The 20226-nt window shown below is 34.4% G+C and overlaps 1 protein-coding gene across 2 annotated transcripts; it reads right to left on the minus strand.

Annotated features, from left to right (window-relative positions):
• Positions 1–931: 931 nt before the first annotated feature.
• LOC119069468 lies at positions 932–20138 on the minus strand. 2 transcript variants are annotated; one of them, XM_037173520.1, is made up of 8 exons: positions 20059–20138; positions 15873–16279; positions 14635–14764; positions 5368–5757; positions 4576–5303; positions 4362–4511; positions 1314–4308; positions 949–1237 (listed from the first exon to the last, which is right to left on the minus strand). In XM_037173520.1, exons 1-8 carry the CDS (start codon positions 20070–20072, stop codon positions 1081–1083), a joined length of 4971 nt encoding a protein of 1656 aa, XP_037029415.1. In that variant the 5' UTR covers positions 20073–20138; the 3' UTR covers positions 949–1080. The 2 variants fall into 2 exon arrangements, with proteins under 2 accessions (XP_037029416.1, XP_037029415.1); XM_037173521.1 differs by lacking the exons at positions 14635–14764; positions 15873–16279; positions 20059–20138 and adding an exon at positions 6855–7106 and having other exon boundaries at positions 932–1237.
• Positions 20139–20226: the final 88 nt, after the last annotated feature.

The following is a 20226-nucleotide window of genomic DNA, read 5'->3' on the forward strand; positions in this document are numbered from 1 at the left end:
TCGGAAAACTTTCCTGGTCCTGAAAGCCTTGATGTAGTAAGACATAAATGTCGAAATGACTTAGAACTTTGTGGTAACTTTGGGTGACCACAATTTTTCTGGTTTCATTTCCGATCCTGTAAAATCGGCCACTCCTAATTACCTAGTCAAAGAGTATGCTAAGACGTTAGTTTAATCTTGCTACATATTGCAACAAACAAGATACTACTTTGCACGTAGGAAATCAAATGATGTTACAAGAAATAGAGACTTCCCAGCAATAGTCATTGTAAAACGAAAAATATGAGTTTTATACAAGAAACAGGGGCTTATCAGCATTCGTATACATAGATGAATTGATCACAAAAATAGTGGCCTTCCACATCGAGCTATTTGTACAAGGAAACATAGAAGGTTGTCAAAAAAAATATTCTTCCCAGCGAACGAAAACTCCTAAAAATCTCCTAAAACGTAAGTGTAAAACCGTCCTAAAACTCCTAAAGTAGGAGGAATTTTAAAAAGTGAGAAGCCTGCTCTTTGTCACTGAATTGAGATCCGTATTTACAATTATCACTTGGTTACATAATAGCTATTTTGCTAACATGTGCCTAAATGGAAATTTTGCCCAATAAATGTGAAAATTGCCAACCCGAGGCGAAGCCGAGGTTGACAACACATCGTACGCGCAAACTTCCAGTTTAAGCCCAAGTTAGCAACAAGATTTTATGTGCAGTGGGATCTTCATTTTTCCAAATCTCCATTTACGCACTACTGTACATAAATAACTATTTTCAGCACACGACCCAATTTTCCAAACTCGAAAACTTGAGACTGGTGCTGAAAAATCAATATTACAACACTTGTAACACAACATACTATTCCCTGCTGCAAACAAATTTCATATTCATATTTTTAGGTGTCCAACGATTAAATAAAGAAACGAAATAATTGATTTTTTTTTAATTTGTTTTTTTTTTATTTCTATCAAATTAAGTTTAAAGAAAAAATGTAAAAATAAAATGATTAAGAAAAAAAAAACGATTTCCACCTAAATTCTACTAGAAAATAAATTAATGTTTTAATGATTTGGAAAATGCAAACTTAACCATTTGAATTAATCGAATCCTTTTTTCGAATTGCTTTCAATTTCAATAAAGGTTGAGGTATTTCAGAAGCGACATCACCACCCATTTGAATCAAGGGAACGTTCGGTAGAGGTGCTTTGTACACCGAATCAAACATGACCCAATTGTCTGGCCTGAAATATACGTTTTCATTTAAGGTTTCAACCTTTTTATCTGGAAAAGAAAATCTCTGAAAAAAAGAAACTTTACCGTTCAGGCTTAGTGAGAACCTCTATTGGAACCATGAAAATTGGAGATTTCTCCGAATTGTTGGTTCGTTTAGCGTTTAGTCTTAATTGTCTACGATTCCGCGCCGTATCGTCAGATCGAACTAGTCTTCGTTTAACTACAGTATTTGTTGCAGTCTTGTCATCCCTGTTTCGTAATTCTTTGAGTGCTGGTAATATAAAATCGTCATTGTGTCCGTGTCTTTCCGATTCGCTTATCTTGTCGTCCTCTTGTTTGGTCAATAAAGGTAAAATAAAATCGTCAATTTCGTCAGAGTCACTACGTTTGTCCGTATAGTTTGTCATTTGTGGAAGGTTAGTCACAGTAAGTCGCTCTAAGTTCATATGTTCTGGTCTTAAGTATCCGTCTTTGTCGAAAGTTAATGTATCATTGTCTTTACTGTCATTGTCATTCAACGCTAATTGGATTCCATCCGATTTTTCTTCCAACGGTAGATCGTGTGTGTCTTTTTGTCTGGTATTTTCATTATCTACTTTATTTTCCGGAATAAACGGTACTATCGGGTAAGTGAAGACGTCTGCCAGTGATGACAGAAATTTCGTAAAATAAGAGTAGGCCTCGTAATGAGAATTTTTCGATGGGGTTCGTAGTGGTTTGAACAGTAAACCATTCGGTCGGTGGGTTGTTATTTTGTGAATGCCGTTAATGTCGTCAAGGGTGTAGATGTTCGGCCTAACTTTGTGTTTATTCGGATATTTGTCCTTGTAAATAAAGTCGTTACTACCGTACTGGCCGTAATGTGGTGATGTATGTACATCGTAACTAAATGGAGTCGAATATTTATTGTTTGTCGTCAGTCCAAAGTCATCTAAATAAATCAGTGGTTTCGACGTCGTTTCAGTAGGTATGTAATCGTCGGGCCTATCGTATATGTCAGCTTGTATTGACGGTCGAACTGATTGATCAGCATAGCCTACATCGGATGAGGAAGGCTTATAACTATTTGAAGGTATGTGGTCATGACTGGGTTCTCCTGTATTAAATGAGTATTGTGGTCGCACTGATACGTCATTCGGAGCAAGTTGTACTGGTTCTATGTAGTCAGGTCTTGAGTCATCGTCAGAAATTGGTCTATAATGTTGAGATGGTATGTTAACGGTATGGTCGCTTTGTGTCGGTTTACTGTTGTAAGTATTGTCAGTTTGAGGTGGTCTGTTGTAAGTATTGTCACTTTGTGATGGTCTGTTGTAAGTATTGTCACTTTGTGGTGGTCTGTTGTAAGTATTGTCACTTTGTGGTGGTCTGTTGTAAGTATTGTCACTTTGTGATGGTCTGTTATAGGAATTGTCGCTTTGTGATGGTCTGTTGTAGGAATTGTCATTCTGTGGTCGTCTAGTCGTTCTATCACTGCTGTATGGACTTTGTGGTCTAATGTACACTTCCTGTTCGTCATTACTAACCGAATTGTATTCGTTAGGTGGTCGAACAACGATGTCTTCTTGCGGTCTAAATGTAGTAAAGTATGGCTTATCATTACTGTCGCCGTATTGAGTGTCGTAGTTCGTATTTGTCGCTTGATTCGTAGGTCTGTAGTCATAATTTGGTCTGTGGCTAAATACGTCATTTTGTGGTCTATTACTTGACGTAGAGTGTATGTATGGTCGGTCAGTATTTTGTCCTACATATTGAGGTTCCGGTTTTGCGTACCCATAACTGGGTCTTTGAACATCATTTTGTGGTCGATTCGGTTTGTACTGTGATTGTGGTCTATTCGTATTGTAGTCATGCTGTGGTGTAATTTGAATTTCATGAACGGGTTTAATATCGTACGAGTGGTCATCGTTTTGGGGTCTATTGTGCGGTCTAGAATATGGTGGTCTGTACGCAACGTCATTTTGCTGTGAACCAATTGGGTGGTGGTCGTTATAGTCGTTATATGGGCGTATAGTAACGTCACTTTGAGGTCTGTACGTTTGATAATTATTAGAGGGTGTTGCGTCACTTAGTGGTCTATAGTTTTGGTATGGTTTAACGGAACTGTAACCGTATTCCCGTCTATTCGCAATTGCGTGCCCTGTGGTATGTACCGTACCGTTTGTCTCATAATTGTCGTAAAGTTCAGCAGGAATAGTCAAGTTCAATTCATCTCGATCCGTAGCTGCCCGTGTTTTGGTGTCACGTTTTGACCTTTTGCGGCTTTTCTCAACAGTCGATACTTCCGTTTTCTTTGGAAGCTTTGTCGTCCTCGTCTGTCCTTTTCTACGTAATTTGTTACTGATTTTGTTGGGTCGTTTGTTACTTGTCCCCGTAAAGTCCAGCTTGTTATTTATCGCACTGTCATTTGTTTTCAACTGGCTTAGTATGTCCGCAGTCGGTTTTTGAACGCCAGTCATCCCATTGGGAGTAAAGTCAACTTTGTCTGCAACCTCATCGTTTTGATTTATGATTTTCGTGACAGGTAGTTGTGGCGGAACAGGTACTTTCTTGACAAAAGGTTCCAATTCTATCCATGGTCTAAGATCTATCGGTGCTAGTATTCCCGATCCACATAACCTTCGCTCGTTGGAAATAACATCGTGCGGCAAAAATATATGCGGCTGCAAAGTGCCTGATCCGAGCGTACGACATATGATTTGTGCCAATGAAACTTGTCGAACTGATTGTAGTTGAGCTGGCGTAAATGACGATTCAAAACCGTCGTTTTCGTACCAAAATCGATCACCTTTCCTTAAGTTACTGAATTGCTGGGCGATAATACAAGCAAAAGTTGGACCCACCAAGCCTCCCACAACTGGACGTTCTGCCAAACCAGCCACAAATAGATCAATATCTTGTACGCTTTTGTAACCCTGTTGAATTCGACGAGCGGAACGTGGTCCAACGACCTTTTCCACATCGTTCCAGTCTCGAATTGGACTTAATCCACAAGGTTCCCGCCACTGTGTGTATGAAGGGAGACCATGATCTCGGCCGCGTTGTATGTTAATTGCAGCCAGATCAAGACCGAATGGAAAGGCTGTAAAAGGTGGGGTTGTAAAAATTTCGCTACTGAAAATTTAGCGAACTTACAGTCCGATTGGAATAAGTGGTTTGTTAGTTCTGCCGTTATGAATTCATCTCGCTTTTGTGCTCTCTGAATTGCTAATCCTCTCAATAATCTATGCAACGACCCAGGGCTGCCCATATCGCCAATTGTATTTTCTTCATGCAAAGTAACGTCTGTTGAAAAGAAATTTACAAAATTATTTCTTTACTCCTCCAATTTCTTCATCTGGTCACTTACTGTTATCGATAAATTGATGATGACTATTACTTCTCATGTACGATCCTTGAATTAAAGAATGGCCAAACCTAAATGCTGCAGCTGAGAATGAATTTGCGACAGTTGGATTCACTCGAATATCGTAATTCTTGTAGAATCCTTCACGCTCTAACTCCAGGTCGAACAATCGACAAACATCTCTTCCCAAAACTAATGGCAAAAACTCTCTGTACGTTATGTGTTGCACCATAGCACCAATAATTCGTCTGGCTTCCTGATAATTTTTCTCATCACTCCAATGTGGATTCAAGTGAGCTAGCTCGATTGCAACGCGATTGTGTTCGCCGACTAACACGTGATGCATAGCCAATAATCCTGGCTGTTCCCCGCTTCGTGAGTCGCCCGGCCGTACACATCTGTTGTTCAACGCTCCTCGAAGACATGCATCTTCATTAGGCGGTCCACGACCGAACAGCAGCAAACCATCACGAAAAACTCGAACATTTTCAGCGGTAATTGGATTGCTTGAATAAATGGTCGATGCGTCCAGATACGAAGTCACTTGATTTGTTTGTTCACGCCACGATAATAAGCAATCACGCCGTTGAGCTGGTGCAGATCGTAAGAATTCTAAACATCGAATGTTAAGTGGAGATAACCAAGGATCGTCTTTGGGTACCTTAATTGTGGCACAAGCGGGATGTTGTTCCGAAACGCCACAACATTGTGGTACAGAACCGTTAACACTTCTGTTGAACAGCAAACGTAACATTAAAATCAATTGAATTGATTCATTTTTTGTTACACTTTTACCTCGGTTGAGCCGTAGATGTAATGTCATGATCGATGAACTGACCCCACTGAGCCAACATAAGTGTAACGGGCGAATCACTGTCCCTCGATCCATGAACCAATAAGCTGATAAATCTGGCTGATGCTAACGGTCCACCATTGACCGATAATCGAATGTTCTCTATTCCATCAGCATATTCAGGACTCAGGAACCGATGGAATGGTAGTTGAGCGGAACCCCATCTTGGCTTTCTGGAATTGTTACAAGTGCCGTCGTGGGTGCGATAACGACGACTCGCTGGTGTGCATCTGGGCTGCGTTCGTGGGGGGCAAAATGATTCCAGTGGCGTTTTTCGCATGGATATCTTAACAGGTGCTTGTCTTCCATATCCGGAGAAGTTTAGCTTGTAACTGTTGAGGAATATTTTTTTTAAATTATTTTATTTTTATTTAAACGAAAGTTTTGTTGTTGAAGGAGTAGTGAGATTAAATACAGTTACGCCTTTTTCATATGGCACTTTGGACAAGCGTTCAAAAAATCGGCGTTTTAGTCTACAAAAAAGAATTTGAGTCACTTATGACCTGTAATGACCTGAGCAAAATTTGTAGCCTACATTTAGGCGTTACTTAGTTTATTTTTGCTGATATCTTTTCATCAGAATCCTTTTTGTAAAATGTAAGACGACAATCACGACCAAGAATGTTGGCTTTCAATAAAAAATAGATTTGGTTACAGCACTTTGACTAGTCCAAAGGGAAGTCAACAGTTTATGCATATTTAGGTAAACTGTTGACTTTTCTCAGGATTGGTCAAATTGCCACAAACAAAACTATTTTTTTAATTGAAAGCCAACATTCTTGGTCGTTACTGTCGTCTTACATTTTTCGAAAAGGACTCTAATGAAGCAAAAATATAATATGAAACGCACAGATGTAGTTAAGCATCGAAGCCTCTTAACAAGGTGCAACAGTCTAAAATCAACAGAGGACTATTTCATTGAAAATATTTGTAAAAAATATTGTAAGCTAAGAATAAGTAATGAACACAGACGATTTATCAGCTATAAAGGAATTCACAGAGTATGTTCAAATAGCTATTAGCAGCCACATTATTCCATTATTCCAGCTATTAATCTAAGCAGATATAAAACGAAAAACTTTTGATTAAAACATTTTGTGCGAATAAGAGTGCAAAAGTTAGTTCAAAGGTAAACGAAAAAGTTGGAAAGCAAGTCAAACAGGAATTTCACTTTCTAATAAAAAAAAATTCTGATAACAGGCAACATTTAAATCTGAAAATAATGGTCGATTCCTAATCGACTCCTTGGAAATGTTACGGTTGAATAAACAATAATTTTTGGTTGAAAGTGAATCCGATTCAAAATGTTAAAGGATGAAATAAAAAAGAAATAAAACTTGTAGGCACATCTCTTTTGAAAAATCACTTTTACTAAATCAACTTCTATTTACACTTTCTATAATCGTTAAATGACTAGGTAAAATTTCACCTTTATTTTGAGAATGGCACGTTATAATTCGTATACACACATTATATATATAAGTGCTTGACCGAAAAGAAAGGAAAATTCAAAAATTGAAAACTAGGTTAAATCATATCCGGCAAAACACCACATACAACCCATAGTTCACGGTCACAAATCAAATTGACTTTTACTTTGTTTTTATTTTTGTTCTTTCTCATTATTTAAAAAAAAAATTAAAAAAATTAAATTTGTTCCATTCAGCTTCGATATCAACAATCAAATGAAACAATTTGAATGTCACTATGTTGTATTTATAAAAAGAGAAAGTGGAAAAAAGATTGTGACCACTTAGTTGGTTTGGGTGGGGGCAATATAAATCCAAATCTTTAAAAGCCATAATTCAATTTTGTATGCATTGGCATTTTTTTTTGCTTCATTATTTGGATTCAACATTTTGTAAACGAAGTGCTTTACTTGAAATAATTTGATTAAATTAACAACTAAACTAAAAAAATTTAAAATATTATGAGTATTCCGCTTCATATAATTCAATATAACCCGAGCTGAACAATGTTATACTAATTCAAGCGAACAATAAACAATTGTCACAAAATATCCCAACCAAATTGACTGGAATATAATTCGGACTTTAAACGTGCAATTATAATTTGTCGTTGTTTTATATATATTATTAACACGACAATATTATTATGTGTGTGGGGTGATGGATATTAATAACACTGATGCACAATTTCAGTCTATATATCTTTCTTAAGCAAACATTCGTCTTCATATTTTAGTGTGTGGCACGGCACAATGATAATGGGACATGATAACGTGAGAGAGAGAGAGAGAAAAAAAAATTATTAAAATAAGAGAAAGTGTCAATTTTGACTATTTAGTATATCTGTTTGATATACTTAACATCTTTTGTTAAAAAAAAAAAAAACACAAAAAAGAACGTATAAAAGGGCACCATAACATATGGAAATTTGTATACCTGTTGGATGGCTTTCTCCTTCATTATTTCGTATTTGATCAAATTATGTTCGTTATACATATTACTGTACAGTGTGAGAAAACACGTTGAAATGATGACTCCAAGCTTCATTTTTTTACTTCTGGGTTTTTGTTTTTCATTTTCTTTTACCTCAATTTTTTTGTTGTTTGTAATAATTTATGCGGAATGACATAAAAGGTGCCCACACGAGAGATTCATACATTTAAGCAACAATAATATAAAAAGCGAATTACAAGAACGTCATATGAATTGCATTCGTCGTCATTGTTGTTTTTCTTTCGTTTTACAAAAAAAAGGTATTGCTACCGATAAAATTGCATGCAATGAGTAATTTTCCCATGAGATAATTAATTTAATTTTTTTATTGTTGGTAAAGATAAAGATTACTTGTTCACCAATAATATTCCGTATGTTATGTATAGATTTCACATGAATTCATCTTGAAGCTTTTTAACAATTTTTTTTTTAAATTTTTTAATAATCTTTCTACACTCAACAACGTTGACTCAACGCATGTTTGTTTGTTTATTTTTTTCATTTTCTCGAAAATTGAATACATCAAATTCATAAGCACCATTGCATAAGTATGCAAATGAACTTCCGATCATATTTTTTTTGTAAACAACTCATTCACTAATTTTGTTATTTTAAATAATTTTGTGTTTTTTTTTCTCTGAAAATTTATTTTATAACTCGAAATTATCTTTCTGCATCTCTTAATTACGATTTATTGAGCAGCAAAATAATGATTAATCCACAAGCCATGACTAGTGACTTAATTAGTTGTATTAGATGATTTCATCGACAAAAATGACGTTGATGTAATTAGGACGGGATATCGAGATCCTTATGACAAGTTTAAATAGCTCGATAGCAGTACATTTACATATCAATGGAGACATTGGCATGCAGATTATTTTACTCAAAACAAAACGTGACACCAAGTTTCCAAGTCGTGAAGCAAATTGAACACATTAAATCTTATATTTTCGAGTAAAATACCTTACATTTCGATTATATTGGAGAAATGAAAGAAATTGTTCCTTGGTTGTTGACCTCGTCCTCGGTTCGGATCAATAAATTCACGCGATCTCACGTGATAAGCTCCATTTCTCACAATTTTTGTCATATAGTCATAGACATGCAATTTGCTAATACATTTCCAATTATTTTACAGCGCAACAAAATATTCTGTCGTCGAACGCAAATCGATTTCTAATCGAAAGTTTGCAATTATATGCATTATCAGTAATTATTTCTGTAATGAAATAGATTTTGAACTCACTAGTTTTCAAAACAAGTGCGTGGTTGATTCGTTTTAGTTTTAAAATGTGTACGGAAATGAGTAAACTGCAGACTGGAGCGAACTTGAAAAGAAGGATATATAAATCTTTCTACTGTGTGTTAGTGCATAATAAAAACACCCCTGTAAAAGCGCTGCACGGCGAACAGCTTGTACCTCAGAGATTTCATTTTTAATTTGATCTTTTCTATGTTTGAAATTACTTTACAAATCGTTATGTTTGCCATGAGTCATCCACGAATCCAATTATGGGTGGATATTGGTCCGAATCTAAATCACAAACAAAATAAATTCTTACACATCAGGATCCGGAGCTGTTCCCGTTTTACCTTAATTGGAAATCAAATTAGTGCGAGCGAAACTGAAAACGGGAACTGCTCCTAAACCTGATGACGTCCTGCATCAGGACGAAATTCCACCCATATCTTTTTGGATTCATAACTGACACATTTAGTATGTCGAATAATTGACCATAAAGTCTTCTGAACTCAACAAAAAGAACGAATTTTTAGTGTTACACTGTCAGATCTATGAAGATCAGGTAATTGAAAAAGATACAAGAGTTACGAACTCCTAACATTATCTGTTATTGACAGTAAGGACAAAAGTAAGAACGATGAACTCTGCCAGTTCTTATTGCATCCTTCGTAAGGCCACAGTTTAAAACCTATCCCAAGTTCACCCAAGTTCATCACCAAAAACGAAATTTTTTTTTGTTGTGCGACATTGGGCATTGGCCAAACGATGAATGCAATTGAAAAATATTTTTTTTCTTGACGTGTCCGACAAGTCAATAAATCGAAAAATCGCAAGATCTGGCAGCGAAAATTTTAGTTTTTTATTGCATTCGTCATTTAGCTCCAATATTTTGACACCAACTTAAACTATAATTTGTGAGACGGCTGAGATTTACACTAGGTATAATCTTTGTTAGGGTCGGTCTAGGGTATAATGCCAAAAGAACAGGGTATATTCTCCTGTAACGCCTGTAATTTCAGGAGAGCAACATTTTCTTTAATTTCGTTTTCTTTAATTTCATTTTCTTTGGTATGCGACTATGTCACATCACCGTGAATTTTCTGACTACTCGAGGCGAATACAATATTTTTTCATTTGTGGGAAATTTGTTTCAAATAAATTTCCAAACTTAGGAATTTGGTAGGTTTTATACTTGCTCAATGGTCGATTCTTCTACCCACCTCGTTTCAAAGGTTAACGTTTTAAGCCTTACAGTGGCCTGCGTAATCTACATATTTATCACGAATACGAATTTACATAATCCATAACAAACACGTTCGTGTGATCCGTCGAATAATTCTCAGTCTTTAAGTTTGGCCCTTCAAAACTTTCGCTCCATTCAAAAACGACTACATGGTCTAACGTTAAATGTACACATCAAAATTGCCATTCAATTGTTGTTCCGAGAACAAGTGATAAATAACTGAGAATCATCAGCCACTCCTTTTTTTCCGAACGAAAGTGAAAATGTGACTAAGATATCAGTTTGACTGCAATTATAATGACTGAGTTTTCACTATTATGTTGTGAATTACCTGTTGTTGAACGTTATATTACATCTTATAAACTCATTAATTGCCGGTAAACAAAAGTACATTTCTGTATTAAAACGAAAAATACAATAGACTTATCGCTTGCACAAGTTTTGTTTGTTATACCTTCGACCATGTAATTTAGTAATATTTTTTTCCATTTCACATCACTTTATAAATATCATTTCGTATGATGAACGGAACGCATATATTTTACTACTTCGTCTATATGGGCATCCATCATCACTCTGTAGATATATAAAAGAAATGAATGTAAACAAAAGACTGAACGACTAAAACTATTATTTTAAGTTTTAAGTCGAACAATGTGTAATTAAATAATTTTGGAGGATATGATAATTTTTTGCTTCTTCTTTTTGCTGCGTCTTCTTTCTGAAAATTTGTAATAGAAAGTCGTTCATGCCGTTATAATTTAAAATGTTAATTTACGCTCGTACCTTGGCTGGCTAATTTTCTATTGGGAGATAAGCTTGCTAAAAAATTAACGTTTTAAGATTTTATTAGAAAAGGAAATTACTTCATTTTTACATAAGTTGAAATCGAAATCATCCAACGAGTGGTTTTCATTTTCTACTACTACTTCTGCTGCTGCTTCGCCCGTATAGCATCTTTGTACTTTGACCGTACATGAGAAATTGCTGTTTTAATCGAATTTATCTTCAAATTTGAATCATTTGCATAAGCAAACAAGACGAAACTTAAACTCTCTATTACAAAAAGTTAACAAGAAAATTTACATATAAAATCATTGGCCGTGAAAGTTATCATTCGAAATGATCACATCCACCACTGTGCACAGAGGTAAATATTTATTAGACGTGTATAATTCGAATGCGAAACCAAATTCAAAACATACAGAGAAATGAAGCAAAGCAATGATATAGCACATTACCCATGGCATATTCGAATCGATAATGCATTAAAAAGTTTGTATTTGTTGGTCCAGACGACTACAACTAGTATAATTTATTATGATTTTATACAAAAGATTTTTCAAATTTTTCAAAGCTTAAATGAAGATGTATCTCAAAGCTCGTGTACGTAAAATGATTACGGTTTCTATTACCGGATATTTCGTTTTTTGTCGTAATATCCTACAAACGCTTTATACAAATGAACAACGAAAGCGCGACAAAATTGTATTTTTAGCACTCTGTAATAGCAACGCCAAAATGGTTGTTTTAAAACTTTAAAACTCTGTAACAGTAGGGCAATAAGCAGTTTGCATAACTACATAACTTCCTAGATATACAAAAAAAATGTCCCACTTTAAAATTACGGTTTCTACTGAAGCGGAAAGCTTTTATAGTTGAAGTTGCGGGAACTACAGTGAGACATTGCGACGATATCCTTCTCTGATTTCCCTCTTTTCTTGCAATAGATTTATCAGTTTTTCTTATTTAGATTTATCAGCTTCTTGCAATAAGAGTTTCAATAACAATTAGAAGACGAAAGTCGTCAATAAAACACAAAAGTTCAACACTTCCGTCTGACTCGAAATCTGAAATTTATTGCACGTATTTCGGCTTACAAGAACAGAATCAGTTGGAACTCAGCTAAAATGTTAAGGCTCGGTACATGTTTACCTGAACAGAAAATACATGGTCTGACTTAATCTGGTTTCAATCAAACTTGCATGGTCAATGCAAATTTTCCGATCAACCTGTCAAGTTTGATTGAGACTAGGTTCAGGTCAGGTTTGTTTTCTAAAATTATCTGATCTGAAATGCCAGGAAATACTGATTTTTGGCCGCGGACCTATTCCAAGCTTTACAAAAAATGGAGATGGATGGAATGGAGAACTTAGCTAAAAAAGTTTTCTCCCGAAATTGTTTCACTTGAGCAGGGCCTATTTTAAGGAATTTAACTTCCAAAACTTTCCAAAATTTCCAAAATTTCACAAAAATTCTTGAAATTTCAAAATTTTCGATATCATTTTGAAGTAATCAGTTAAGCTCAAAGACATAAAAAAAAACACCAAAAAGGCAGTAAAAACAACATTTACGATACAATCTGTTGTGCTTTTATATAAAGTGGCGAAAAGTGATTTAAAAATTTAAGAATTTTTGGAAATTTAATTTCCTTAAAATAGGCCTTCTACTTGAGTAATTGCAAAAAAAACGATTTTGGGCCCCTTTTGGCAGACCATTACTTCACTAGCTCGATCGTCGACAACAAAAAAGAATCACCAAACGTAGTACTACGCTTTACTCGCATCAGTTCAACGAATCGAATGAGCTATAACTCAATAATATCCGTGACCCCTTGTCCCAAAGTTGTTCGAAGATTTGGCGATATCACTTTTAACACAACAGATTTTTCTTTCAAAAAGATCTTATAGATTCAGAGATATTCGACTTTAACCATTTTCATATAAATGGCTCTTCCGGCTGTAAAAACAATTTTCCATTTTCCGGAAAAAGTTGTTCCACAACTTTTCATGACAAAACAACATGTAACATAGAAAAATCTTAAAGAACTTAACGCGCATGGAATTACCTGAACTAAATGAGTAGTGTAGTACTAATATGGAAGGAGGTCCTGCTAAAAAATTTTAAATATTTTTTCATGTGTCGGGGCCGAAAATGAGGGAGTTTTGAGATTTTTCTCTGGTTTTCGACCCCTTACATGAAAAATTTGCTGAGTATCTGTTTGGACGATTGATTTTAGGCACTTTCGCGAAATTGCCTAAAGGCAATCGTACAAAACCACGGCAGAGTAAAGTTAACCTGGCAGGAGTGGACGTTTGACAAGGGACCTGAATAATCTAGTAGCCCTATATTTTTTTTCGAATAAAATTTTTCAATTTATGTCAGTGTTCATTTGAGTTCATTTTCATCCAGTGTATTATGAACCGCTCCTGCCTGGTTTATTTTACTCTGCCGTGCCAAAACAGATACACAATAACTATTATCCAATTCCCGCAGCTTTTGTTGTCAAAATCATTTATTTGCACAAAAGCAGAGAAAAATAGATGGCGTCAATCTCATTCAGACTGCATTTTTTTCGATAGAAATTCATTTTGTCGAAAGTCGAGTAGATAATTTGGATGTAATTCGCCAGTTATATTTTTAGAACCAAATTAATTTTCACTCACATTTCCATCATTAATTTTATTACAAACAACAAAAATATCTTTAACGGCTAACGGTTGAGCTTTTGGAGAAAATGTGACCATAATATGGTTTTCATTGCTCTTGATAGTTAGATAATGTGGGTCAGTGATTTTTTTCATTCTTCTACAATACAATAGCGTGCATAGAGGCACACAAGGATCGGTGTACACAAAGGATTTCCTTTGACGTTTTATGAGTTGAGCTTTTTTTGCTGGATAGCTCTGAACTTATACTGATAAAAGAAGACAGAAAATATTGATTTCAAAATATCAAATTTTTGTTTTGCTCCGCACTCCATACGAAAGGCTTTTTATCTGACATGCTAAAATGAGTTTAACATTTGCAATGCTATAATCTAACTTTTAACAGATTTTCATTTTCCGTCACATTTATGGCAAACACTTAAAAACAGAAATCACGATAAAAAAAATAAAAACAAAATAAAAATGACGAACGACATAAAAAAAACAAAAATAAAATCATATGAAGATGAAAGCTAATTAACCTGTGCCCGAGATTGTTTTTTCTTCTTATTTTTAAATCCTCTATAGTGCAATCAACTAGCAAACGTTGCACCATAAATGATGTGGTTTGGAGAAATAAAGAAAGAAAGAAGAAAAAAAACAAAACATGAATAGAGAAACTCGTTAAAGCTATTAAGGAAAATTATTAACTGGATTTTGAATGGTTAAGGTGATAAATATAAATTGAAAAGAATAACTTCATTCCATTACTGAAATATAATTAATTGAGAAAGTTAACAATTTTTTTGTTGTTGTTCATATTTCATTACCTATTTTGTAGTTTCTTTGCGGCCACAATATGTGCATAGGCAGCTTGAGCATTTTGATCCGTAACGTTGTCGCTGGGTGCACTAAATTCAAATAGTTTTGTGGCAGGATGATTTATATCCAAATAGAAACCTTTAACAGAATGGTTGAATTTTTTATTTTTAATAAAAGAACTTAGGAAAATTCGAATTTGGTCAAAGTTCACACGGTGTCCTTCTAAAGAAAAAAAAATAGTTTGATCGAAGTGTACCAAAAAAAGATTGCGGTTATGAGTCGTAGGACCCTAATGGAGTTCAGTAAAATCGCCCCAGTTTCTACTTCAAAGTAGAAAAAAAATTGATGCATTTTTACAAGGCTACGGTCAAAAATCAACTGTATCTTAGAGTCTGACATCTCAGCTTTCGATGTTAAAATTGTGGATAACGTCGATCGACTCAAATTTTGAGGAAACAGAGCAAATTTTGAGAAAGCAAGGTGAGTCCTAACTTTTTTGTTCGTTTTAATAGTCACCAAGCTAGCAAGCGAATATTAAGTAAAACTATGGTAAAACATGCCGATAACCGTTCAATTCTTTCAAAATTTTAAGCGGAACTTTTCGTAGTGACTATAAAAATGGTATAGGGAAGGTAGGATCTGCAGTGATGCTTCGGATCACTGATTGATTAGCTTCCCTTATGTCCTACTACTCATAAATCAGTCCTTTTTTGGTACATTTCGATTTCGATCGAACAAATTTTTTGTTCAGTGGAACCGTGATTCAGTAATCATTTACATAACTAGTAGCACCATCATAAATTACAAAGAGTTTTTCTTTCGTATGAGTACAAAATATTGCTTTAATCTGAGCAAAAGGACTACTTTGAACTTTCTCTGCAATGTCATACACTTGCTACTAGTTCATTGTACAACTCAAACTGTGGACATTTTCACTGCAAAAATTCATATTTAAGTGAAAAATAGCTATTTTGGATACATTCGTTATTCTTTTCACCAGTTACGAAATTCCATTTCAGCACTAGTGTCGAAAAGAGCTTATTTAAGCACTTGTGAAGAGAAATACACATTTCAGCACTAGTGTCGAAAAGTATCCCGTTCCATTTCGACACACGAACAAAATTAAAATTTTAAAAATTATTTTGAATGCCGAAATTACTGAGAAAAGAAAATCGCTCAGTGATGACAGGACAAATAAGAATTTTTGCAGATCAATTAATTTAGCGATCTTATGTAAACACAAAACCTTTTTTAATTAGACGCGGCTCCTTGACTTCATACAACTCTCTCATGGCAGCCAGACCTTCTCTGGCTGCCGTGCGAACAGCGTTACGCATTGCCGACACTTGTCTTTTATGATCTTTTGATACATTGCTTTTATCACTGACAGTGGAAACGATTTTCAATTTACGCGGATAAATGACACTAATTGAACTATTGTCGGTCACATTTTCCTCGTCGAACTTAAAATTATTAAAAAAATAAATTGTTTTTAAATCACTGTCAATCGAATCATTAATTTGTTCCGGTAAATTTTGAATTTCATTTTTAATGTGTGAATTTGATGAAGAGTTCTGTGTGTCTTTGGTTTGTACAGTTATTGTAAATAATATTATTGTTGTAGAGACGAAGAATATTAGGATATTGTTGAACCTGGAAGTAGAAAAGAAAATCAGTTTTAATCAAATTGAATTGACGAATCAGTCTCCAGTTACATGGTTATAAATTCAGTGCCAAGAACGGTAATACAAATATATTTATGCACCGGTTGATTCAAATCAGATGAAATTCTAGTACGGATTTTAATTACCAAAATTTCGTTCTCTCATTATCTACATCCATCTTATACAATATCGATTAGCATAATTTTGTTATAGTTACGTAAAGCAACGTATTTATTACAATAAGATTTGTAAGTTTTGTTGCTTTCATTCGCATTCAAAGCATAATGTCTATGTTTTCGTCGTTTGACTATGAAATAATTTTACGATAATGAAACAATTATGTGAGCATATGAATATTAATTGTAGAGTAAAATTGGCTTATGGGAAATATATATGGCAGTATTTTCAGCCTTTTCACGAAATGTGAGCGTGTGAGATTTCATTCATGTCTGGAGGTAATTTTCTTCTCATTCTGACCATGTACAATGTATGGAGTGTATATTGTACATTACGACAAAAGATAAAAATTCGTTTAACTACAGTTAATGTCACCGAGTCTTTGCTGCAACTGTTTTACCACTTATGGTCCACTCATACAATCATACTGCTTATTACAGATTTAACACTACGTGCGCGTGTTTGTACTTGTATAAAGTGGACCAGCTGGTAAAACAGCTGAAGCAAATTTAGACACAAATTCGATTGACATTAACTGTAGCACAGATTTTATTTTAATTTTGTTTATGAACAAAGTCCGGAAGAGTGTGATAGTGGTGAATGGTCTGGTCATACGATAAATAGAATTTACTGAACGAAATCGCTCGGTTAGAATACTTTCCAATCAATTTTATTATTTAATTTCCATTCAATTATTTTCATTTCCACCTGTCGTATGCTCTGAATTTGGTTGTTTTCCATTAGCGTTTAAATATCTGATTTCAATTTCTCATTTAATTCTATCGTTTTATTACACTGAACTTGAGAATACAATTCGTTTACATTTAGATGGGTATTTTTCTCAGATGTAAACGATATTGGTTTTGGTTTTGGCTAAGACGAATCGTATCAGTTTCGTGTAATTTTCATTTAGAATGCAAGGATCACAAATGTCCTTGTTTGTATGGCAGATAAATATATGAAAAGTACAAAAATAAATATCTTAAAGTATTTTATGTTGTTGGTAGTATTGGGTAGTATTTGGTAGTATACGAGTGTTGCAAGCTCCAGTCTCTAATTTCATTATTCCAATGACTGTTAAGTCAATGGTCTTACATCAGAAAATATGTATTTAAGTTCACTATGATCGATTTTCTGAAACGTATGAAGTGTTGACCAACAACGGAAAATACTGAAATATCTGTTATGCTTGATTACACGATAGTTTAAGTAATTCTTAACCTATTTTCAAAAATTTGGTTTGAATCGACGAAAAATACAATTTCTAAGGTAATATCAACCTAATGATCTGGAAGGTGTATCCAAAAGAATTTTTATTGATTTCGACCAAGGAGATTCACAAAACAACTTGATGGAACAACAACTTGGGTAGTTTGGAACTGGTGATGGAAATTTTTGTTTCCTTCAATATCGAATCAAATTCATGTCCGAGTCGAGTAATTGACTACACACCCTTAAAGGAATTGCCGGAGTATCCGGTAAATAATTGTAATTGATGGAAATACGAGAAATTGATGGAATTGCAAGGAATTGACTGGAATTGGCTGGAAATACGTTAAATTGTAAGGAATTGAAAGTAAATAAGGATAAGTATGATGATCGGAAATTCCTGGTACTTTATTCCGATCATCATACTTATCTGTATTAAGTCTAATTTACTTTCAATTCCCTTACAATGTATTAATGTATTTCCAGTCAATTACTTACGATTTCATCAATTCCGGTCAATTCCTCATAATTCTATCAATTTCACGTATTTCCAGTCAATTTCTTTTAATTCCACCAATTTAACGTTTTCCCAGTCAATTCCTTATAACTCCATAAATTTCTTGTATTTCCATCAATTACAATTATTTACCGGAGTATCCGGGAAGCTGGAAGCTGCAACATAGCTGTTCCAAATTTTAGTTTCGCCGAAAGCGTTTCAATCTGTTCATTACAAAGCGCTCCTTTAACTTTGACTTTAGTCTCTATTTGACAACTATATTTATAGTGACTCACCAACTATTTCCTATAAAAAAATATGTCGCAATGGAATTGAATAATAACGGAAAATATCGTGGAATTATTTCGAAAATTCGTGGAATTGTAGAAATTAATTGGAATTATAGGAATTGAATGGCGAATCCGGCAAGTATAGGTGTTAATCCGGTAATTGAAGTAATAAAAGGAATTGAAAGCAATTAAAAGGAATTAGTAATTAATTTGCCAATATTTCGGCCAGTCCTCGTCTTTTCGGCCAGCCGATTAACCCTCGTCTGGAAGTTATTTCCGTAAGAGTTTTGTACTATAACAATTTTGAACCGAATTTCAATTAATTTTGATTTCTGTTGACATAAGGAATTTTGTTTCTGGTTTATGATAACTCCATAATTCGAGTGTAACGCTTAAAAGACTTTCAAAGAGAAAATGTCTGTTCAACGAAGTATTTGGTATTCACGAGAAATATACGCCATCTCTTCATTATTTTTCAGAAATCTATTGATTTAACTATAGAATTACACTCGATAGATAGCATGATAGCATCATAATCTTGCATAATATCAGGATGCCTATGTAACTGTTGAGTTCAGTGTACCATATCCTCTCATATATAGCTCAAATGACTTAAACGCACTTGACTTCGTCAGTCAAGCGATCTGTGTCATTCATGAGGTGGGGCCCAATTTAATCATTTCCATTCATTCTCTAGTTGCCATTGTTCTTTTGTCAAAGATATCAATCCCTTATTGTACACGGTTACAGAATTGTACAGAATTCTAGGAAACTTAAGGTTTTTATATACAACGAAGCTCAAACAAATATACGTGACACCGTATCGAACAGAAAAAAAATCTATTAACCGTTCGACTGCGGTTTTAACATTAAACGATTTTGTCGATATCGAATGCATTGCAAGAGAAAGTTAAACAGCATACAGGTTACAAAGCGAATGGGATCATCTATCAATTGAATGACTATCAATAAATAGAAGAAGAAAAAAATTAGAAATTTAAATAAATTTATTGTTTATAACTATCTCTTTAGCAATTGGATTTCTTTTTCTATTATTTTATTACAATAAAACGCATAAATCAACCTCCAATCTGACATTATTTATGATACCGCATCAAAAATCTGTGTACGTAATGTAACCCCAGTCGTAACCTTTTTTATTCATAAATTTCAAGCAGCATAGTACACAATCAGAGCATTCATACACTAGTGAATTATAACACATCCATGACCATTCATTTTTTCAATCCCAAAATACGATCGAAAACATCAACCCAGAAATTGTCGACAATTAAACCAACACTCTCCAGTTCACAAATTATTTGTTCATATCCACAAACATTGGTTACTTAATTATTGTTTATAAATGAAACGTGACTCTGGCCAATCGATTTCGTATGCAACAGGGCGTTTAATCTTGCGTATATTTGTACAAACGAATATTACAGTACGTAGAACAATTGGTACACGAAATGGAACTGCTTTTATCAAAAACTTGAGCCGTACGAAACAATAGCTGAATCAAATCAATTCGTAGTGCTCGGATTTTGAGTAAGATATAGTGCACTTTAATCAAATAATCAATTTAGCTATTACATGTTGGTTATCATGCAGCTAGTTGTCGCTTATTGTTGCAATTCAATTCCACTCGAAAACACTTTAATTGGCACAATATATATTTCAATGAACAGTTCATTTCACATCACAGAAATTTATTTGTGTAAACTTCTCTTAGTCCGAGGAAGTAAGTAACTAACCCAGACC

Source organism: Bradysia coprophila (genome assembly GCF_014529535.1).
Source record: "Bradysia coprophila strain Holo2 chromosome X unlocalized genomic scaffold, BU_Bcop_v1 contig_35, whole genome shotgun sequence".
Classification (NCBI taxonomy): domain Eukaryota; kingdom Metazoa; phylum Arthropoda; class Insecta; order Diptera; family Sciaridae; genus Bradysia; species Bradysia coprophila.